This window comes from Molothrus aeneus, chromosome 3 (assembly GCF_037042795.1).
Source record: "Molothrus aeneus isolate 106 chromosome 3, BPBGC_Maene_1.0, whole genome shotgun sequence".
Classification (NCBI taxonomy): domain Eukaryota; kingdom Metazoa; phylum Chordata; class Aves; order Passeriformes; family Icteridae; genus Molothrus; species Molothrus aeneus.
This window is the reverse complement of record NC_089648.1, coordinates 34,009,168-34,032,723: the sequence shown is the minus strand read 5'-3', so window position 1 is coordinate 34,032,723 and position 23,556 is coordinate 34,009,168. Positions and strand designations below refer to the sequence as shown.

General features: G+C 44.4%; 1 protein-coding gene across 1 annotated transcript in view; it reads right to left on the bottom strand.

Moving 5' to 3' along the window:
• Positions 1–354: 354 nt before the first annotated feature.
• VIT (vitrin) overlaps positions 355–23,556 on the bottom strand; it is a 53,506-nt gene continuing 30,304 nt past the window's right edge. The window contains exons 10-19 of the mRNA XM_066546641.1: positions 20,064–20,102; positions 19,906–19,962; positions 19,241–19,303; positions 15,087–15,134; positions 10,637–10,699; positions 7,826–7,973; positions 7,108–7,211; positions 6,386–6,612; positions 3,826–4,339; positions 355–3,496 (exon numbers count right to left, since the gene is read on the bottom strand). Of these exons, the coding sequence (XP_066402738.1) occupies positions 3,318–3,496; positions 3,826–4,339; positions 6,386–6,612; positions 7,108–7,211; positions 7,826–7,973; positions 10,637–10,699; positions 15,087–15,134; positions 19,241–19,303; positions 19,906–19,962; positions 20,064–20,102 (1,442 nt within the window). The 3' untranslated portion in view covers positions 355–3,317. The remainder of the gene's footprint in view (positions 3,497–3,825; positions 4,340–6,385; positions 6,613–7,107; positions 7,212–7,825; positions 7,974–10,636; positions 10,700–15,086; positions 15,135–19,240; positions 19,304–19,905; positions 19,963–20,063; positions 20,103–23,556) is intronic.

Below are 23,556 nucleotides of genomic sequence, written 5' to 3'. Positions count from 1 at the left end.
TAGAAATTGTGTAAAGCCACTGTCATATTTTTTCAGTTTCCAAAGGAAGTCTGATTACAAATAAGACATGATCTTGCAGCCCTTGAAAAGTACATATAATTTTGATGCCCTTCAGTCCTTAGGCTCTGCTTCAGTTGACTGATGCCTCTGACAGGTAATTTTGTGGTAGCTCACTCTAAGGATCTTTTTCATCTGAGCATGTAAAAGGACAACAGTGAACCACCCAAGGCTTTGCCAACCTTGCTAAGTCTTCCAATGTAGTAATGACCTCAGCTGTGTTTCAGAAACTAAAATGTCATGGGCTGTATTTGCTGTTTATTTTTTAACCCCATATGAGATGACATGCACTGCATATGCCTTTAAGACAATTTTATTGCAAAAGATATAGCAACTTAATGTTGATAAGCTCAAAATAGCTTGTATATGTTACAGAAGGAGTTCTGCTTTCTTCAAATATACCCCTTTGAACATTTATCTATATATGTAAGGTAACTTGTTTTTTTAATCAAACAGTATTTAGAGACTTTAGTAGGCAGCAAGTGATTTGATTGCTATGAAAAGTAAAGGTGAAGAGGAGTGTGTTCTATGATTGCATGGAAGGGTGTATTCAAAATTTTGAGACTTCCACTTAAGTTTACGGTGCTTATGAATAGGACTTCTATGTTTAGATGAGAGTTGGATTAAACCACTTTCACAGTTTGTGTGTTGGTGATTTCAAGATAGTCCCAAGAAGTAAATAAAAATGCACATTGAGAAACAAGCACCATAGTTGTTCTGTAAACTTAAGATAAACCATTTGAACAACAAACCCTGAAGTCTCCCTTATAAATGCTTAACAAAAGATAGCTGTGCAACTTTCCTGTGAAAAAGCATTTGAAAGCTTAATGTCATTGCTTAAACTTTAAGCTTTAGGAAGAAGTTATATCCCATATGCATATATCCCTTAGCACATCCTAAAGAGCATGTGTGCTCTAGCTGCTCCCAATGTCTCGGCCACCTCTGCACAAGTGAAGCATTGGGAAGTCTCTGCAGGGTACCAATCTTTGGTGCTGCAAGAGTACATTCAGTATGGAGAACAATATGTGGTAGTGAGCTGCTGCATTAAAAATTAAACCCACAGCATTAAGAGTAACTGTAAGTTAGAATTTAGGCCTTTTTCTCAGGCAGCCCCAAATCAAATCCCAAACAAACAGGTTTTTAGACAATAAATATGGTGTCTGAACTGAAGACCCCAGTAAATTCAGTTAATGGGTTTGAGTTTTGTCCAGGCCATGTAAAGTTCCCTGTTGACAGAGAAAGATGTGTTCAGCAGAAGGGTAGTGAGGAGCTGGGTCAGGAGATGGGGGATATCAGGAGTTGCTCAGCTCATGCCTCATCCCTAACTCTCTGTCCTTAATAATTTTTTTCAAGCCAAAAGTTATTGCTGTGAAGTGCAGCAGCAGAGATTAGTGGTAAAAACTCTGCATACAAATATATTTGTGGATGCTGACAGTGTCTTGGGCCTTCAGTCTGGCTAGAATGGTTGAATTGATGATACTCAGTTAAAGCTGGAACTTAATGTTTCTTCTAAGGGGAAGCGATGAACTTTCACTGTGTAAAACCACTGTTTCATCCAAGATTGGCTTTGATAACCTCTTGAGAGGACCCCAGCCTGGCTTATGTTACCCCACCAGGGGGATCAGGAAGAATCTGCTGTTTTCATTAATTTGTGTTATGCTTACTTAGTTGACAGGTTATTAGGTACTTCAGTCATATTTCCAAACATAATGATTTAAAAAAATAGTGCTACTTTTGCTGATAAAATGAGTTTCCCTTATGGCAATTCAATTAGAATTTATGTGGCTAATAAATATCTTGGCTCATGGTTATTAAAACTATAAATGCTGTTAAGAGGTTGATTTGCAAGTAATATGGCAAATTTGAGTTTTAATTTCTTTCCATTTCCTGTTAGTTCCACAAACCTGGCACAGCATGGCTTTGATTGCTGTAAGGAGTGTGAACACTCATGTTTTTATTGGCTCCTTTGATAACTTAGCTTAATGAATGTATTTTCTTTAATGATACTGGATGGAACATAACCAGCAACTGCTGCTTCCTAAATAGACTGGAGTTATTTTGGTCCTAGTAGTGTGTCCCTCCTTCTGCACTGACTAGTGACATGGGTAGTTCTTCACTTAAGAAACCACTGTGTTCTGACAGATCCAGGGCTGTAATAGGTAGATTTTGAAATCAGTCCATAAAAGAAAAGCTGGTCCTAAATTTGAGGGAGAGTATCTAAATGCTTGAAATTCTGCTTTTCCCAGTGTATAACACAGAACTTCAGATAATTCCCTCTTAAATCCTGTTAATGGCTCTTGAATAGCTCTCCTGACACTAGAGACTGCACTTCTGAGTGTTGGTCTAATGACAGAGTGGTGAGTCTTAAATGCTTTAGTGATTGTGAGCAGCTTAAACCCACAGTTTTTCTCAGAGTCTCCTGTGTCCTGGCAACACTCCTGTGGTCCTGCAGGCCTTGAACCATCCAAGAGTGAAGGAGGAAGCTGAGGGGAAAGACACGTCTCAGGTCAAGTAATTAATGCAGTGTTGTGGGAGACTAGATTCCAGTTCCTGCATGTTGGCTGCCTTGTGGATTTGGGGCTTTATTGTGGTTGTAGGGTTGTAAAGGAGGCAGACTTGTAGGGTCCTGGGGTTTGAACCTTTCCTCTCTCTTGCTTTCCAGTTTCTCAGGGTTTGGATAAATCCCAGTGCTTGAGTTGACGCTAGCTGAAGCTTAACTTACTGACAAGACAGCAGTGTGGACAGAATACCTGCTTTTAAGAAGGTACTCAAATTGTGTTCCCCCTCCGTCTGGTATTTGAGCCCTGATCTGTGTGTCATCTGGTGAGCAGTGCCATATGAGGTGTTTCTACCACAGCAGCTCAGCAGCTTGGCCACTCCCTGAAGGGACCTGGTCACTTCAGGGAGCAGGTGGCACTTTTAAGGAACTTGTGTGTGTCCAAAGGTGAGAATTGTGCAAGCTGGGGTTCTATGCTGGAAGCAGCTCTTCAAACAGCTGCAGTTATTTCCTCCATATTCACTGCCTCTTCTGCTGCCCATCTAAATCAGAGTTTCTGATGCCCACAACGAAAAAAAATCATTCATTAAGTCTACACAGAGCATTATCATGCATAGGGACAGAGCTGCAGTCAACCTTGCTGACTGGAAAATGCTGGAGGGAAACACCTCCAGTGTTTCTTGAACTGAGGACTGGCATTATTTCTGTGGCACTTGTCATGCCTTCAGCACAGCACCCAAAGGTCCTGCCTTGCTGGAGTCCATCAGTTCCTTGGCTGGGAATTAAACTCTGTGCAAATGTTTTGGATGAGCTGATTAACATAGTGGTAGAGGTTGTCAAAGTCATCCACAAAGAAGGAATGCTCCTTAGCAGGGTCTGATGCAATGGCTTCCAGTTCATCTGGGGCTGCCCAAGCAACTCCAACGGAGTAAGCGATGACTCCTGAAAAAAACCAAAAGTTTAGAAAAAGCACTAAAATTGTCATTGCAGTAAATCTAATTTAAGATCAATACTGCAAATGTAGTTTGAGATCTCCTAGACATTGCTGCATTTGAGATGATTTATAAGTTTGGGGTTTTTTTCTGAAGTTCCTTATTCAGCTATTAAACAGATGCTGATCTTGTTGGAGCTCAGTGGGAACCCAGAGAAAAGTACTACTCTTGCTTTGTAAGGTTTCATCCAGTGCCTTCAAATTATAGCAAACTGCATTTATCTGACCTGGATAAGTGCTGAGGCACGAGGGGAGAGCAGGCAGTGATAGAAGACCTTACCATTTTGGTGAGCTGCCATGGCTGGCATGCTGACATCGTCGTAAGACCTGCCATCTGTGATGACAATCATGATCTTCCTTTTGTTGGGTTTGGACTTGCTGAACAGCTGCTCTGAGGCGTAGCTGATGGCTGCTCCCGTGCTGGTGCCCCCACTCCAGTAGCTGATCCTTTTGATGGCATTTAGCACGTCCTGCTTCGTGCTATACTTGTCAAAGCTGAACTCCAGCCTCTGCTCGTAGGTGTACTGCACCGCCCCAATGCGTGTGTCGGTGTCCGAAATCTCGAACTCCTTGCTGATGTTGGCCACGAACTGCAGAACCGTGCGGAAGTTGCCGGTGCCGACGCTGCTGGAGCCGTCGATGACGAAGCCGATGTCGGCAGCGTTGAGGCACGTCTTGCTGCAAGCCAGCCTCTCGGTGTCACACACCCGCTTCACCAGGGGCTGCACCACCTTGTGCAGGCTGAACCAGCTGGGCACGTTGATGGAATAGAAACCGCTTGTCCTGCACACTGCCTGCGAGGCAACACAAGGATAAACGCAATGGAAACTCAGTCTGCCTGTTCCTGCTAGGGGATGTAGCTAAAGTGTAAATATAGGCTCCTGGAAAGAGCAGTGCTGGAGTCTGAAATGGCCTCTCCTGCAATCACCATCTGCTTCCCTGGGAAATGATGTCAGTGTAACATCACAGATACTTGTGTAATGTGACAGTTTTTCCTGCCTTTTTTTTTTTAACTGTGGGATGGAGCTGATATTATAGTAGTGAAAAACTGAATAAGCAAGTTTTGCCACCTGTCAGGCTTTTTTATGTGAGTCACACTGTTTTTGGGAAAAACATCCAAATCACAGAGCTGCTCTTAGCGTGGCTCCCATGGACATTACAGCGTGTTTGCCAGGTAGCAACTTCAGCTCCCTTCATTCAGGACAAGAAAGAAAGTTTTGCCTGCTGACAAACCCTACTACTTTGAAGTGAAACCTGGGGCGTAAGCTGAGGATAACTTGGTTCATACCTTTCTAAGCAAAGAAAAACCAGGCTCATTGTGTTGGCTCTGCCAAATAGTAAAAAAACCAAAAGCAAACCCATTAACTTTTATAAGTAAATACTCATAAGGGCCAGATCTGTGGGCAGCTTCTATAGGGTTAGTGGGAGTCAGGTGAGGGTGGGTAGGAAGTAGGGCTGACACAGAAGAGGACATGGGAAAAGTCAAGGGGTGGAGGAAGGGAAGGAGGGGAGTGATGCAAACAGGCTGGATCAAATTGCCTTTGGCTTTAGTGCTTCTTAAAGGCCAATTCCTCAGTTCTCTGGGTGAGAATATTTTGTTAAGCCAGGCTTTATCTATCAGCTTTGTGATGGTGAGTGTATCTGACTATTTTAAAAGACCAAGGCCCTGGTCTTGACTTGCATAAAGGCTAACAGCTCCAAGGGAGTTACAGGTCCCTCCAGTGTGGGTTCCTCATGGTGTCCTGCTCTCATTTGCTCTTCTTACTGTCTTACTTCTATTTTAGTGTTACGATGCAGCAGTATCAAGCCACCATTCCCTCCTTTCTGTTCTGAGCCCACTCTGCTCTCACTTCTGCTGTATCCCTGGCAGGTTTGCAGAGATTTGCTGTAGCTTTGTTCTTTAAAAAACATTAAATGCAAATTAGATACAATCCAATTATATGCTGACCAGAGACAGTGCAGCTCTTTGGAGCAGCTCTAAGACTCATGGGAGATTATTTCATGGCAGAGCAACCCAGCTCAGATGGGAATCTGTTTTCTGAAAATACCAGATAACTTAACCCTGTTTCTTAGGCCCAGCCTGGTCTGCCACTTGGCAGGTATCTCCTGCCCTAACTGGGTACCAGCTTGTTCTGAAGCACTGTTATCAGACAGCTAGTGTTGGTGCCAAATACAAATCAATCAAAGCTTGCATTCTCTTTTCTACATACGGCAGAGATTTACCCTTTTTCCAAGTCCTACCATGAAGTCCATAGCAGCAGAAACAAGTAACTGAAAAATAGCCTTCATCAACAGTGAAAAGAGAATGTTTGAGTTACCCAGTATAGCTGAAAAACTAGGATGTGGTTGTGTTGGGACTGTGCCAACCTTTGCTTGTGTGGGACCTGTTTGTAAATGCAACATTGACATTAGATTGACAGGGCTCCTCACCCTTTCCCTAGTGGGAGATGCACAGCAAGAGGTTTGTGTAAAAAACAATTCCAAATTGCTCAAGCTGTGATTGTACTTTGTCATTTTCCAAATACTGAGTATTTGGAAAGCCTCTTGTCTCAGTACAACTGCAGGTGTGTGCTAAGCTTTAGTCAGTGAAAAGCCATTTGCTTGATGATGTACCTCAAACCAGGACTTTACTGACTTCATTCCCTTTCTGACCTCAGCATTACTGCCTGTTTTTTGTACAGAAAAACTCAAGACAGTATGTACAAGGAGGAAAAGAAAGAACCATAAGTGATAAGAAGGAAAGGGAAATGCCCTGAATGAAGTAGGTTAGAAAGTTTAGTCAGACTCAGCCTGGTCAAATGCTCAGACTCAGTCCTGGTCAGACTCAGCCCACAAATTACCTTGTCCACAAAGTTCGGTTCAATAACGTTCTGCTTTTCACTTTGAGCAGCTGCTTCAACAGTGACAAAGAAAATGTTGATTCCTGATTCTCTGGCCAGCCTGGAGGCCTCTTCCACTCGGTCGGTCGGCCACCCATCCACCATCACTACAACCACGTTGGGTGCTCCACCTCGGTTTCCATTAGCATCCAGAAAGAAGTTTTTGTTAACAAATGAAAGTGCCTTCCCTGCAATAGAAGAGGAGTTGAGGAGTTACGGATCTGGAAGCACTCCATCTGATAATATCCCATGAAATAGCAGGCAGAGAGCTGACCCAAGTGTTGGAGGCTGCAGAGAGCTGGGGAAGGCAGCTCACACAGTGGCTGTGTGAGCAGGAAGGGAGACCACTGCTACTGGTGCCCGTGCTTCCCGAGCCCTCCTGCACTGAACCCCCTCTGTATGCCCCAGAGAGGCTGGGAGTGATGAGCTGGGTTATCAAGGGTTATCCCCAAAGCGTTGATGGGAACTGCTCGTATGTCATGTCAACTTGTGATGGATTTGCAGGGCCTGGGATCAACACATGCAGGTCATGGTGGGAGCAGTGCTCCCTCACCAGCCTGGTGCTAGCACTAAGCACTGTTTGGCCCCAGCCTCTGTGTCCTGTGAGGAGGTGTGGGCTTGCTATAGCCCAGGCTCTGAAGCCCCCCCTGAGTGGAGGAAGCGCAAGCAGCCCCATCACCTACCAACATTGGAAAGTCCCCCTTTCTGTTGAATTTTCTCAATGGCATTCCTTAGATCCTTGGAGTTGGCATAAGTTTTTAAGTTAAATTCTGTGGAAGGGTCATCACTAAAAGGAGAAATTAGAGCAAATGTCAGTGTTTTGCTTCACATACAACACAAAAGCCACAGGGCTGGTCTGTGCTACCTGGATCCTGAGTGCAAGCTGGAGTGAGGCCTTTAGCACGTATCAGCTTAGAGTGGTATTGTATTTGTTGGGAAATGTCCCGAGGAAGGCAGGAATGATGCATCTGACTCCATGTTCTCAGAAGGCTAATTTATTACTTTATGATACTATATTATATTAAAGAATACTATACTATACTAAGGAATACTGAAAGGATACTTACTGAATGCTAAAAAGATAATGATAAAAACTCGTGACTCTTTCCAGAGTCTCGACACAGCTTGGCCCTGATTGGCCAAAGAGTCAAAACAACTCACACCAGAATCCAATGAAACAATATCACCTGTGGGTAAACAATCTCCAAACACATTCCACATGTGAGCACAACACAGGAGAAGCAAATGAGATAAGAATTGTTTTCCTTTTCTCTGAGGCTTCTCAGCTTCCCAGGAGAAAAATGCTGGGCGAAGGGATTTTTTTTCAGAGAATGTGAATGCTACGGAGCTAGAGTGTGCAGTCATGTCCTGTGGCAATGGGAATGTCTGGGAGGCTCTTACCCATACTGAACAATGCCCATCAGAGGACCTGCACTGCCAATGCCAAGGGCTTGAGCCACGTTACCAAGGAACCGCTTCTGGAGCTGAAAGCGGCGTTTGCCAATGCTCCAGCTCCCATCCATTAGGAAGGACAAATCAACCTTGCAATCTGAGGAGAGATAAAGAAACACCAAAAATATTTTTAGTGCTTTCTGATTGCTGTGCTTCTTGCAAGCAGCAAAGGCCTAAAAACTCTGCATCCAGTGACTTATCCTGCTGTGTAAACTCTACAAAAAAGCCTTTTTCAAGGACAAGTCACAGTTGGCAGCTAAAGTCTGTCCTACTGGTTGGTAAACACAGTTCTTGGCATGACTCCGTCCCATAAAACATCTAAGCTTGTCTCTGACAAAAGGGCAAGAATCTTTTCACAGGAGTCAGTCTGGAAGCACTCCATTTTGGGGATGAGGGAGGTCAGCCCCACAGGAGCAGGCTGACTTGTATATCCTGTGCCCTCAGAGCCATGTCTGCTCTCAGCACGCTTTATTTGCAGCCCAGAGGTGATGGGAGTTTGTAAAACCAGCCATGGTGCTTGGATTTTGTGATCTGACCACCTGCAGAGCACAAACTAAGGGGATTTCCTTGGTGACACCCTTGTGGACTTGATTGATGTAATAGACATAACAGGAACAGTTACTGTGTTAATGTGCCTCAGAAGGGAGGGAAATTCCTGAAATGTGTGATGCCTGGGATGTGCCTCAGGGGAAGGACGCTGTGGGGTCTCTTCAAAGCGATTGCAGTCCAGGATTACGGACAACAATCCTGGCAGCTCTGCACTTCTGAATGAGAATTGTTCATCTGTTTCCTTCTGGGCTGGAGCTAACATCAAGGATGGTGATTTTGCTTGGGATGTTCAGACTGAGTGGGGGCTGTTCTTTTGCATGTTGTGGTAGCCTTGTACCCATGTGTGCTGCAGCAGCAGTGTGCTGTTGTGTGTTTCCTCTCTGGGCTGAAAGCAATGTTCTATAAAAGGTATGCCTGTACCCAAACAAACTCTTCCTTTTAATTACACAGATGAACCTCATCTTTGTGCTGCAAATGCTGTCTTCATCTCTGCCAACCTGCTTTCACATTTCTCTAAGTTGGTGGTGAAACATTCACCACTTTGGTCTGCGACCGGAGTGGGATCAAAATTTGGCTTAACTAGAGTGCTAATTAACATTTTCCCCCTCCAGCATCTGGGTCATCCCCATCTCTTGATTTCCCTCTGATGATGCCTCCTACCAATCAGACTGTTCAAACTACTGTGTTTTAATCATTAGGTAGCCCGAAGGCTACAAAGCACCAATTGTTCTTAGTGGCTTATGCAACTGCCTCCCATCTCATTACCTTCAATTTTTTCTTCCATAGCTGTCTCTTTTTTCTAATTCTAATAATGCTGAATTACAGGAGCGTGACTGAGAACCGTGTCCGCTCGCAGCAGATCGTGAGGCAAGGTCGGGAACCCACAACAAATACCTCAATTAACAGCCAAGTTTTCCTGAATTTCTTGTCCTTCAAAGGGAACTAGTTCATGAGATCTGTATGTGGGAAGTGGGCAGTTTGTTAGCCAGCAGGGTCTGGGGAGGCAAGGATTTACATACACTTACAGACAGACTTGGTTTCTGGGGAGGATTCCGATTCAGTGCTGGGACATGAGAGGGACACTGCAAGAGCACAGGCTAGGGTGCTTCACAGGGAGGTGAGCACGTTCTGATTTGCAGGGAGGAGAGATCTGAAACACGACTTTTATGGTCCTAGAGATATCAGTGGGTTGAAAATTTTGTTTCTGGTGTGACTAATTTCAGTTTAACTGCTGGAAACACAGCTGTCCTTGCTGGTGCCTCCACTGCACCAAGCTCTGCTTTTCTGCAGGGCAATGGGGTCTATAGGGCAGAGCCTTCCCTTTTTCTTCTTCTTTCACTTATTTCTGTATCAGTTTCAGGTGTATTTGACATCTTTGATAGGAAAATAATTCTTCAAATATTAAGAGGAATGCCTGGTAATATGTAGACATTTGGTTCAGTAGTTACTGTAAAGAGTCCAGACAGTGTTCAGCTGCCCAAGGATGAGCAGATGCCCAAGAGAGGACCCAGGCACTGTTGGAAGGGTGAACCTTCTCTTTGGGGTGGCTTCTAATGAAGAAGTGGCAGGCAACCCCATCTCTCCACTAAGAACTTGCTTTCTCTTTCTTGTGCTACTTTGGGCCTCAACTGAAGACGGAATAATGGGTAAATCTGACTTTTTAAAGGGCTGTAGAAGATTTCAGAGTAGAGGAACCTGCATTTTCTTCTCTGAACTTGGGTGGTCCTTGATGATCCCTCTGCATCCTCTCCCTCCTGGCTGTGGCAGGCGTTGGGTCCCTTTCTCAGGTGGTTTCCTTCCCTCCCACCCACTGCTGTGAGAAGGGTGCCTGCACACAGCATAGCCATGGGAGCCTGCTCTGCAGCACACTGGATTGCTGTCCTCTGCCACCAAAGCACCTGAGTGAAGAAGCTCTGCTGGCTGCCTGGAGCTGATACTGCCTGGGAAGAGGTGATAGGGAGGAGCCACCATCTCACTGCCCAGGTAAGCTAAATTTTGGCTGTTATTTCCTTCCCTGTAGAAGCAAAAGCTAGTTTTGTGTAAGAGGGGTCAGCAGAGAGTGCTCACTTTTTCTCTGCAAGGGAAAAATGTGCTCCTGGATTTTCTTAGGCTTTCTTGAAAACTTACCTTTTGCTATTTAATTTGAATGCATTCTGGCAATATGTAATTAATAATGTCACTTAATTATGAAGTTAATTCTAAAGTACATACTCTGATTCCCCTGGGAGATGGGTTCCAGTGGCTTTGGATTCAAGTCTTCCTTTGAAGTGAAGCCTAAACAGAGAAAGGAAAGGCTCTATCAGTATGTGCTTGGTAGCTGCCCTTGCTCTTTAAGGAAATGGGGAACAGGGTCACTGCAGAGACCCCCTGGCCTGCGGATTGATGTGGGAGGGAAATGGGGATGGGGAGGACATCCTTGGAGCTTACCTTTTTTCATCTACATCACTGTTGGGGTAAAACAAGAGCAGAGACATTTCTAGGAATGCCACCAAAATCTCTCCTAGCACCTACTTTGAGGTGTTCCCCTTTGGGAGTCAGTTCCCTAACTGCAAGGGCTTGGGAGCATCATGCACAAGTTGTGGCCTCCTCAAGAGCTGAGTGTGGCTGGTGGCCACGGTGTGGGATGGTGACTCCCAGCAATCTTCTCCTGAAAACCAGCACTGCCACCCCACTGGCTCACTGTGCCTTACAATGAGCTGCACAATGTCTGAAGAGGATAAGCCACAGATTTATCATGTTGTTTTCTGTCTGGAGAGGAAAGCACAGGCAGCAGCTGACTCCAGCTCATTACAGCTGGGGAAGCAATGCAAGCCACAGCTCCTCAGGTGCCCCCAGAAGCCTGGGTTATTTTGCAAAGCGCAAAAGAAACAGGGTAACAGAGCTATGGTTAAGTCAAGGGAAAGTCTCATGGGTCACCAGTGGATTCTAGTGAAGTATTTGGGTGGTAGCAGCCTTGAAAAGGTGAGTTGATGTCCTTGTGAAAGGTACTGACTCACAGGACACCATCAGGCTGGCTTTAGGTCTAAAAATGCTGAACTTCACTCATGCCTTGAATGTCTGTCAAGACTCTCCTACAGTCCAGCATCTCCCTTCCAAGCAAGGGCAAAGAACTGTGTCTTTTCAGTAAAGCATGACAAGATTAAGGGGATTTAGCTGGGATAATCCTCAAAAGAGACAGCAATGATCAGACGAGCTACAACTGAACACTCACCAAGAAAGCTGTTAGTCTAAAGAACAGTAGAACAGCTTAATATTTTTGTAAACTGCATGTTAGATTTTTAAAGAAAACTAGGAGGAAGACTTCCTTAAATCTTCATCACCAAGTAAGTTGAGGAAAGATTACTGACTTCAGAGACACAGTGAAAAGGTAATTTTAGAAAGTGTGAGCTCTATAAAGAAAAGTATGAGAAATTACTAGGTACCACAGAGTTTGTCTCTCCACAGCAGCAAGCCAAGCATGAGAGCATCAGTGTTTGTAAAGGGACATCAGGGAAGGTCACCACCTAAATATGATGTAAGATGTGACATACAAAGCTGGTTGCTGAAGGTATTAAGGAGCAAGCCATAATAAGGCAGAGTACTGTGAAGAAAATGGAGGGAAGTACCAGCTCCATCCCCCTCTGTAACCACTCCTATTTCTATTCCAGTTAAGTCTAAAATTTTACCTCTCATAATTGTCAAATACAACATTTTTGAGTCCTTCTAGCTGCATGCTGAAGCTGCACATAGTTTTGGGTCAGGGGCCATGTCTGTATTAAGTCTGAGTGTGCAGGACCTGGTGTAAAGCTGACCTGATTGGTACCTGGTCCCTGCTGGGAGGCTTCAGCACACGGCAGCATCCGTACCAGACAGGGGTGCTTTGGCTTCTCACTTTGGAATTCAGCTGCCAGTGTAGAAAGTTTCTGCTGCAGGGACCAAACAGAGCTGCTAACAGCTGCACCAAAGCAGTGATTTCCATCTGCTTTGCTTGTCCCCAGGCATCTGCTGTTGCCTGTTGCTAGAGCCAGGATGTGGAGCTGGCTGGAGCACTGGGCTTGGCCTTGTATGGGAGCCCACGGGGCTGCCTGTGAGTGAAGCAGGCAAAGAGCACAGAGAGTTGCCCTACTTTGTTTACAGCAAGAGTTGGTGATTGCTTTGTGTGCTTTGTTTGAGGATTTCCCTGCTATGTCTGGCCAGGTTAGGAGAGCCCCAGGGCTGGTGCTTCTTTTGTCACTGTGTATGTGGTGCCTGCAGACCCATGTGCAGCTTCCCTGTGCTCCTGCCCCAACTTTGGACAGGATACTTTCTGGACTGGGAATAGGAGCTCTCCACCCACCCTGGCACTGGCTCTTGTGACAGAAAAGCCTCTCCCACAGTTAGTGGAGCTGGCCCTCTTGTGCCAGGGCAGGCTGGATGCATTCAAAAGCAGGCTGGCAAGCCAGGCTCCGACCGACCTCATCTTTTACGGCTGGAGCTGTTGTCCAGCACTCTGCTGGCTCGTGCCTCTTGTCTTGCACACTGGGGATGAGCTCCCAGGCAGGGAACAGGGAAGAGTGCACCTGGTGTTGTGTGTTTGCCTATGGAAGCCCATTTGGATGGAGGAAACACCAGCAGGCAGAGGTAGAGTGGTGGTGCTAGGGCAGCACTGCCTGAGGCTGGCCACCTGTTCCTGACTGAGGAAAAATAATGTGGAACAGGGGTGACACCAAACAGTTCCATCCAGTGGTATCTGCTGCAGGAAACGTTTCTGACCTCTCTCAGGCCTGAAGTCTTGCTGACACAAACCAAACCTGCCTTTGAAGGAAGGCAAGTCTTATGCAAGTCTATGGTTAGTTTATCTGATGTGGAAGTTAAAGGCAACATGACTTGGTCATGCAAAGCCTCTCTTTGTCAACCACATGGATGAAAATGATTGTTTGGTTTTTTTTTTATCTTAAAATAGTCATCAGCCTGCCTTCCTGACTGTGTATATTCCAGTGCAGGCTTTAATTACACAGACACATAATAGTTTCTCAGCAACAGACCAAAGCCACACTTCATCCTGCAGCCTGCACACTGCATATCTTACATGTGTCAGCTTGGTATCCCATATGTGCATTCCCCCCCCAACCTTGCCTTATTTGCAGAACAGAAAGTAGGTGGATTTAACACTGTAGTGAAATTAGAAATTAACATGTGCCATCCATTTTAGCAACTAAATTGTATATGAAGAATAATTCATAGATAGCTATTTGCCTCATGCACTTATCTATCTATCCTGTAAGATCCATATTCTGTCCCCAGGCATACAGCTGACATTAGCTTTGTCAGCATGGAAAACTCATGTGTAGGCAGTGCTGCTTTTTTTCATTTTTATTTGCCAGTGCAATTATCAGGTCTTGAAGTTTGTGGGTCAGCTGTCTGGTTTGTGCATAGTGGAACAATAAGGTCACCCACCAAATACTCTTCCCCAACTAATTGGGGAGGTGGTCAGTCTCTATGGGCCTCCCTGTTCTGCCAGTCCAGTTTATTGTTGGTATTGCCATGGGAATTTCAACTCGCTGCATGGGCAGTCTACGCCATGCTAATTAGAGTTCCCTTCACTGATTGTCACAGCTGTCCATACTGATTAAACTTCCCATTCATATAAGTAAGACAGCAGTGATTACATCCACGCCAGAAACCACTCCTTTGAAGTGACAATCTGAATCCATCAGACTTTATCACACTAGTCTATGCTGGCTCTTCAGTTGCTGAGAAACTATTAATAAAACATCCCTTCCCCCATGCCCAACCTTTCATTGCATTTAATGCAATCTGTCATTTTCTGCCTCAAAATATCCCTCTGCACCCTGGCCCTCATGTTGTAGCTTTCCTTGAATAAGCACACTAGTGGCTTTGAAGTAAGAAGAATATTGAAGGGAATGGCCTTTACAAGGGCCACCAGCACAGCCCTCTCCAGCATCAAAACCCGTGGTAGGAAAGACCTCTTGTATTGGCGAGGCCCCTGGGAAGAGGCAGAGTGCCACGTCATGAATTGGTCTGGATCTTGTGCAGTCTGCTTTAATGTTCCCGAGGAAAGGGAGCTGTTAAATCTGCAGTTGGAAGCTGCTCCTGATTAAGGGTTGCACAAGTCTTGGTCTTGTTGCTACTACAGCCTGTTACAAATGTAGGGTTTTTTTTCCTTTACCAGCGCTCATAAAATATTCTTATCTCCATATTGTCATTTTTGAAGGATAAAATGTCAGAAAATTTCAACGATGTTCATTATTCTTTACGTTTGACACAAACCCTCCTTTTCTTATCTGAATGTCTTCCCTAAGTACATTGACATCCGGATAATCTGTCATGTTCTTCACTGATTGCAGCTCTAAGCTGTGATCTCAGCTGTGGCATTCCCAAAATACCTTCTCATTTACAAATGGATTTCAGTAGCTAGAATCCCTTTCCTGTAGTGCAGCTGCCAACTCTTTCCAGAGCTCCTCTCTTCCTTTAAGCAGAAATTCAAGAGTGACGAAAGCACAGAATAATCTGCTAAGATGTAAACAACATCCCTTATTTACAATTTAAAATGCTGTAATTACTTCTTAAAACGAGATTGTTATCTCCAGTGTCGTGGGCCTGATGAATAGATTTAGCTTTACCCATGTGTGATGGAAACCACTTATTCCCAGACTAGTTACTAGATGCTTTAAATATTTACCTGTGTCAAAAAGGCTCAGTCCAGGTTTCCATGAGTCTATTTCCATTGCTTTCACACATGAAAGAGAAAAAAAAACTTTTACTGCTAGTAGTGCAAATACTAGAGATCACACAGCTCTGAATCAATGTCGAGAGGTCAGTTTAGACAATTATTAAATACTTAACAACTGAGGAGCTGAGGAAATCAGTAAACCTGGGAGCTTTTACATGCACATTTCAAGCCATAATTAGGAGCCTTGTATCACTGCCCTCAGAGCACTAACCTTTTTTAAGGTTTTAAATACACCTCACTAGATCTGTTTTGATCTTGTTCCTCTAAATTGCATTGATACTGAGGCAGAGACCGCAGTATATTTTTTTTGTTAAAGTCATTTTTCACAGATTTTCACTGAAAATCTGTGAGGACCTCTCACCTACAGATTTCCCTATCCCTTCAGCCCACCAAAACACAAAGAAATTGTCTAAAAATTGCTTTCCACTTATTAGGAATAGATAACTTTATCAAAATTGCTGCCCTTATAAATAAACCCCAAAATGTCTTTGTTTTTGGAACCTGCTGACAGATGTTCCCAAAAGTGATGTTTTGCTCTGGGTTGCAGCCAGATGAATGCCCTTGCATCTGACTAGGACAGAAACAGTTCCTGGGAATCCCAGGAAGCAAAGATTTAACTCTATTGAAGACTCAATAAGCTGCACAGAGCTGGTATGCCCTTGACCGGAGCCAGTGGGTGAACTGCAATATAGGCTTCAACAAAGTTGTGCAGGAGCTTGCCAGTGTCCTCCAGCCTAGAGAGCAGTGAGCTTGTCCTTAGAATGCCTTTCCCATGAGGAGCTGTCAGCTTCTCTTTGGGAGGAAGACTTGTTGGATGAGTCTGATAGCTGAATAAGGTGTGTGGTCTCCCTTAGGGTAGGAATTACACTGCTAGGGTAATTTCCCTCCTTATGCTGAGCACTACTTAAACTTTTAGATCCCCATGAAGGATCTAAAAACTGAGGACAACAAAGGGCTAAGTCAATCATGAAGCACACAGAAGATTTTTTGTGATTTTGCTTAGGAGCAGAAATCGGGTAAAGGAAGGGCAGGCCTGGGTAATGGGAAAAGAAACAAGAGGAAAACCAGGAGGGATATTCTTATATTCTGACAGTGTTGTTTGCCAGTTTTATACATCCTTCAGCAGAGCCATGAGCAAACAGCACCAACAGGAGCTAGGGGTGATGGTTGCAGAGCACGGGACCCTACCCACAGAGAAGGGCTGATGCTCATTTGTTATCAAAGTGGCCAACATGTCTCCTGAATGCTGTCACTGAGAAGAACAAATGTGAATGAAACCAGTTTGTGAGTAGATAATCTCCAAAGGTGTGCTTCCCCCTCCCAGGCTGGAGGAGCACCCAGTGACTGTGGGAAAGGAAGATTCATATGAGGCTGCTTTTCATCCTGACCAGCTGAAAAGAAAAAGCAGACAAAGAGCAAATTATGAAGAAGACCCTGCACTTCTTGAGTCTTCTGTAGAAATATGGTGCTCTGTGAGCTGCAGTGGCAAACTTGTTTAAAGCAGTAGGAACTGTACGGCAAATGGGACCAGCTGAGGAGCTGCACAAAGATTTGCCCTCTTTTCTCTTCTTCATATGTAGGGATGTGAGCTGAAGGATCAGAACAATGGAATGTGGTCATCTCACGTGTCACAGGTTTGTTTCTGCTGCCACCTCATTGTCAGGGAGCACCCTCAGAAACCAGGCTTCTTTAACATCTGAAAAGCAGATGCTTTTCAGATAGACAGGCAGATGCTGAAAAAGACTGATTTCTATCAGTAGGAGCAATGGTGAGGTTTTTCTAGATTTACAATTAACAACTTCTTCAGCTCAGATGTCCACAGGTACTCTAGTCTGTCCAAATCCCTGTGGGTAGCTGTCTGATATTTCTTCAGCCAGTCTTCTCAGTTCACCCATTTAGAACTTTCTGTGGCAGTTTACTATCCTAATGACTAAGATAAGTACCAATAACACAAGATAAGTACCAAGGATTGGGAGTAGCTGGCTGCAAATATGCAGAACATACAGCTTTTTGAGAGACCTGTTTATCTGGGATAAAGCTCTATTTCTTGCATATTGTCCTAGGCACATAATGAAGAAAGCTGTCCATGAAATATATATCTGAAAGTAAAATTATTATTTTTATAACTAGGGCTCGCTTGAAGATGCCTATTAAAAAAAAAGTGTTGATTTTTAGGATACTCCAAGACTGATCTCCTTAAAAAAAAAGAAAGGCACCACCAAAACTTTTCAGTATAATTGCCTTGAAAAACATTCTTGAAAACTCAAGACTAAGTGAGTATGGGATTTCAAGGGAGTTAATGTGCATTGTACAAGTAACTGCTGTGTTGGGGAAGGCAGTTTCCTAGCACGCTTTCTCTGGCAGCCTGAGCTGATGAGAGGAAGTCCCTCAACATCATGGCCAAGCTCTCAGAATTGATCTCTGCTGTTTGCACATTCTTGGTGGGATCAAGAAGATCAACCTGCCTTTCCAAGAAAGCAAGGACTTGTTCAGGAATTTTCCTTTGATTGTTAGAAAAGTTTGCTGCTAGAAAGCAACACATCTGAGGTGCCACATTCTAGACTGAAAAAAGGATCAGGACTTTCTGGGAATACAGCAAATATGTGTTTGTATTTTTTTTCCTTCTTGTTCTGTGGTAAAGAAAGCAGAATAATTTATGATGGAAAATTTGAGCCTTTTAATCACTTTAAGGTGACCTTAATGTGCCTTAAGCAATTAGGTAAGGTCAAATACTGACTTTGATTTAAGTAAGACTCAGCAGTATTCTCCTGTTTTTCTGGCAAAGATTTGGCTAGCCTGAGAGTTAGCCAGCACATCATTTGGTATGGACAAAAAGGTATGAAAAAGACAAGCACAGATGGAAAACAGAAAGAAGAGAAAGAGATTGAAATGAAAGGAGTAGAAAAGTGAGGGAATAAAGTACGTCTTAGGACAAGTGCATTTTAAATATGCTGCAACCAGGCCAACTACAAATTGTCATTTTGACCAGGAGACTGCTGGGTGAGATTACCTGGCTGGAATCATTTGGAAAAATAATAACATATCCTGCATAATAACATCCTCTAACCTCAATGTGAATGACCACTTGGCTCTTCCCTGCCACAGTACTCCTCCTGTGATTCCCAGTTCTCACCAAAGCCCTCGGGGCCCAGGGACACCTTCATCTGCTGCAGTCTCTCCCTCCCAGTGGGTTTGGCTGCCCATGCCAGAGGTCAGCACTGGTACAGGGCAGCACTTGCCTTGGCCAGGGCTGTGTGTGAGAAAGGGCTGTGGGAAGCATTCATGGAACAGCACAGAGGTGCACACCCTCTCCTTTGCTCCTTGTACCTGTGCCAATTTTAGTGCCATGCTATCTCAACTCAGACCTTGCCTCCCTTACCTGGTGCCCTGCCTCAGCTGGTCAGACCTGCTCCATGGCTGGGGACTTGCCTGGCAGCCTGGGCTGTTGGGTCATCCTGGGAACCACCCCTGGACCTGATCTGCTGCTCTTGTGGGGCTTTGTGCAGCCCTGCATGCCTTGCTGCAACCCAGCTCCCATCCTGCACCCCACCCTGGGTGCTCCCAGACAAAATCTGTCTCTGAGAAACTCTGCTGTCCTTCATGGGAGAGTTAGTGTTTGGTGTGTGCTGAGAGCTCTGGAGCCCCTGGGAGGTTGTTGTAAAGTGCCTGCTCACTGAGCTGCTTGCTGGGGAAGGGTCAATTGCCCTTCCAGGAAGAGAGAACAGTACAGGTGATGTTTCAACTCTCAGCCTCTAATTTCACTGTCAGCCTAGAGGTTTCTGGGAACTGCAGGAACAATCTCTATTGAAGACCTGAAAAGCTGCACAGAGCTGGTTGTTTGTTTCCTGTTTTGACTAACAAATAAGAAAAATTGAAAACAATTTGCAGATGTTGATTCTCACGGCCTGAAACACCAGGTCACCTGTGACTGAGCTTTGCTTTGCCTTTCCCTTTCAGGAAGCTGCTAGTTGGTGTTCAGCGCATGAGTCTTGCCCTGGTCCTCCTCCAGGATGCAGGAAAACAACGTGCAGTACAAGTGCTAATTTGTGGTTGCTAAAACTGTTAAAGAGAGTGGAAAACCTGCTGCTAGCAGTCTTGCTCACCCAGGTGGACTGGAGAGCTGGCAGCCCTCTGGAAGGTGGCAACAGGCTCTTGGTGCTGAGCACCTGTGTGATGGGACAAAGAGGCAAGAGGTTAAATGGATGCCAGTGGGAGAGGAGAGAGAAGCATCATCACAGGGGATGCAGTGGCCCCACATTGTCCTTCTGCACATTTTCAAACCATACAGAAAAGGAAGATGGAAACTATGAATTAATGTAAAAGGGCTGAAAGAGGCTGGCAAGAGAGTTTAAGTGTTAGTAGGTGCTGCACAGTGCAGCTGCTGGCTGGTCCTCTGGAGCAAATGGCAGTGGGTCCTGGGATGCTGACAGTGCTTGGGGCCTGTGAGCTGGGTCAGGCCTTAATCCTGCACACTTACACACACACAACACTCTCCTCTCATTTTGCAGCAGCAAATGTTATAAAAGCCCTCTATAAGTTATTTTAGACTACTTTTTTGAGAACAATTCCATGTTTAATCAATCTTGTTTGCTTTTTCCTTTAAAGTTACACTATTGTCACACAACGACCACTGTGATATCTCCTCTCACTGCGGCCTGCTATGAACATGGTTAGGAGGGAAAACCAGTGAGTTACTGCATGACTTGGAATATGTAAGTGCTAAAAATATCTGTGGGGAGGAAATAGAGGAGGATTGTAATGCCTTTACCTGTATTGTGTAGTAAAATATTCCTGTTACTTGCAGAGGTGGAAGTGCCCCTGAATGCTTTGAAAATATTATATTGGTTAGCATATGGAACTTAAATACAAGGTTTTCTAGTATTTGAGCAGTATAAATCTACTGGTTGTTGTTAAATTTAAACATACCTGTATTCTGTCCTCTTCCTTGTGCAGCCTGAACCTGTCCTAAGTAGACATCAAAGTGGGAAAGTGTGATTTATTACACCATGTTTGGTTCAGCACTACTGCTACCTAGCTTTTTCACTGAGTCTCACTTCATAGCTCTCAGAATTAAAGGTTCACATATAGAGTTGTCATTAATAGACTTTCTTAGATATATTTTGAGCCTCCTTAAAAAAGGACTGTCTTGCTCTGTCTGTCATACAGATCTGTCTGTTCCCTTTAGTTATGGATATTACTTCTACAAGTCTCTGGTCTGCATTTAAAAGATCTGCAGTTACCTCTGTGATTTGCTCTCCTTTGTAATTTTCTTTCTCCCGCTCCCACTGGTGATCTGTGTTTATCTCTATTTCAGTACCATCCAATTGTCCTGGTTGTGTGAGGAAGGTTTTAACCCCAAAACCAACCCCCAGACCAGATAGTAGCCTTTCTGCAGAGATTAAGTGGATATGAGCAAGCAGGCAGACCGTAAGTAATGAGACAATGGGAAAATAATGTGGGAGAATTCATGTGTCTGACATGTCTTCTCCACAAAGGGTTTTTTTAAAGGTGATTGGGTTATTAAATTCCCATTGTTCAAAAATACTAAAGGCTCAAATCATTTGCAGATGAAAACCATGTCTTTAGTCATGCCGTTCATTTCATTAATTATTCTTAAGAACCCTGTTAACAAACTTATCCTTTAACAAGCCTTTATTCATTAGTTTTCCCAGAAAGATTAATTTGAAAGCCTGATGAAATCAGTGGGAATGTTCTACTGGACTCTGTGAACACTGGCAGGGGCCTGGGAGGTTATTTTATCAATAAGATGTTGTCAATGAGACCATTTTGAATGGTTGTCTCAGAAAACAGGAATTGCTGCTCCTTGGGAGCTCGACATTGCAAAATTAGGTGACAGTGAGCAGCTTGTGTTTGACCCAAACTTGAACCTTCCAGGTCACTAGAAGCCATTTGATGGGATTTCTAGGAGCTGTCCTGAGAGACCTTGTAAACTCCAGATGCCAAAGAGATCCTGTTATGGAAGTAATGGGCTCATCTGCCAAAACTGGCAAGGCTTTTAAATTCTAAGCTTGTAAGGCTCCATATGGGCCACAGCTACACCAGGCTGACTATTCAGATTTCGGAGGGGAAAATCTGTGTGTGCAGCAGTCAGTGTTGTATGGGATAGTGCAGGGCAGGCTTTGCACACAGGAGATCAGTATGTGCCAAAGTGGTGGTAGAAAATTAACTCTGGGTCTCAGAGCTGCCCTTGTCTCATGTTTGCCATGACTGAGCCCCAGTGTATATCTAACACTCTTTACAAGGTCAGAGGAAACAGAGTACAAGAGGGTAAAGGAGAGATTACCTCAGTATCCAAGTATTTTATGCCACTTTTAAATTTTAATTTGATGTTAGCAATGTGGATTTTTCTCTATGCACCTTTTGACTGTGCTGGGCCACAGAGCTGATCCCTCCTGTACCTCCAAAGGCACATTACCCCATCCCTGCAGTGAACTGCTTCCTGCCATGCTTCTGTTGGCTGGGGCAAGCATGGTGGTGGTAGAGGAGCAAAAGTTGGAATTGCACTTCCAGGTTGCAAGGCTTGTTCTTCCTTCAAATCTGAGATGCCAGTGAGGCTGTGGCATGGGAATATGTGTTCATTAGAACAGAGCTCTGTGCAAGCTGGAGGCCAAGCAGGACTAGGAGAAGTATGTAACAAACTGGGGATGGACAGTCTCAGGCAAATTCCAAGAACCATGTCAAAAATCAAAGTAGTGAAGAAGAGAAATCTTGGTTGGCAAGTTCTGTGGTGAGCAAGGAGGCATGGAGACAGAAAATGATGAGAACAGTGGTTTAAGTGCAGGTTAGAGTGAACCTTGTGAATAATGAGAACTGATTTGACAAGAAAAGGAGCTACTCTGTGCACAAAATATGCCTGGCCATCTGCACCTTGGTCAGCACCCTTGATAGGTTAAGTAGTCAGGGATAACTTGGGCAGAAAGGCAGCATCCAAAAATAAACACCAGCTGTTCTCCCTGGTGCCGGGATGGAATGTTTGTCCAGTGCTTCCTGAAGGCATGAGCCCTACTGGTGTTCCTGCTGGAGAACAGCTTCCAGTGCCCTCTCCAGCACTTACACTACCACTGTCTCATGTCCTTTCAATACTTTTCTGTTTACTGCCCTATTAACTCACAGCTGGGAATGAAATCTGTGTAGTGCACCATGGTAGGCAGTGCCCAGCTTGGAGTCCCTGTTTGAAAATGGAAAATAGATGCAGCCATTGACCCCACCTGGATACAGAGGGCAGGAAAGCACCTCACCTGACAATGCCCAGGAAATTGCTGCCTGATGCTTACTTGCAAGCTCAGTGCTTCGACATGGCACCAAGGATCATGACACGATTTAAGATTGCAGTGTTCACAGAAGCACTGGATTTAGACCCAAGCCTCATCTAGGGTCCAATCTGCTGTGCAAGAGAGGATTGCTTGAAGAGCTGGGATGGGAGAGAACAAGTGAGCCTGTGGCCCTTGGGAGTGTGCTGGGTTAGCTGCTGTTGGACAGAGGCAGAAGCCCTGGTAGGGCAGGCAGGAACCAGCTGTCATAGGGCACACTAACACATCAGTGTTTTTTCATTTAGCAGTTTTGGCACATCAAATCTTTGAAGCAGAGGTCTGGTAATGGAGCAGAATCTCCATTATTTTTTATGTTACTCTGTCTTTGACAAGCAGAAGATAAAGGGGAAAGAACAGCAAGAACTAGGGCAGCAGTTTTGCCCCTGCTCTCATGCTCTAATCTAAATCTCATGCTCTAAAAATCCTGCCTTTCTTTTGTTCCTGTGAACTACTGCCAGTGCCAGTGGCTGGAAATGGAAAGGGTGTGTTCATTCTGACTGTGCTCTGTTTCATAGCTGTTGACTTTTGAGGTGTCTTTTGCAGGCAAACTACCAATGCACAGAGAGAGGTAGATCTGTGAGTCTCTGTGAGGCAGAATGGACAGGAGAACATCTGATTCTGTTCAGTCAAGCCAAACTCTGGTTAATATCAACAATCAGAAACTCTGGCCTGAATAATAGCAGTGGGTGCTAAAGGCTCCTCAGACAGAGAAAACTGCTTTTTGGTGGTCATGTCATCAAAACTGTATTTGTACGTTCTATATTTTTTAATTTATCCAGCTCTTGTCTTTTGGAATCAGGAATATCAGGTACTGACATGCTGGACATAATCCTAGAAATGAAGTCTGTGAAATCAGAAGTGGGTCTCTACCACTCCAGCTCACAATAACCCATTCTTAGCTGTGATCACTTTAATATTTTGGGAATTAATTTATGCTTAGAACTTTAGTAAAGAAAATTGTGAAGAAAGATGGATCCAAATTACAATTAGGTGACCACTGAAAACATTGGAAAATTAGTGAAGATTTTGTTTTGGGGTCATTGATTGGTTTTTAGGTTTTGTTTTGTTTGGAGTTTGTTTTCAATTTT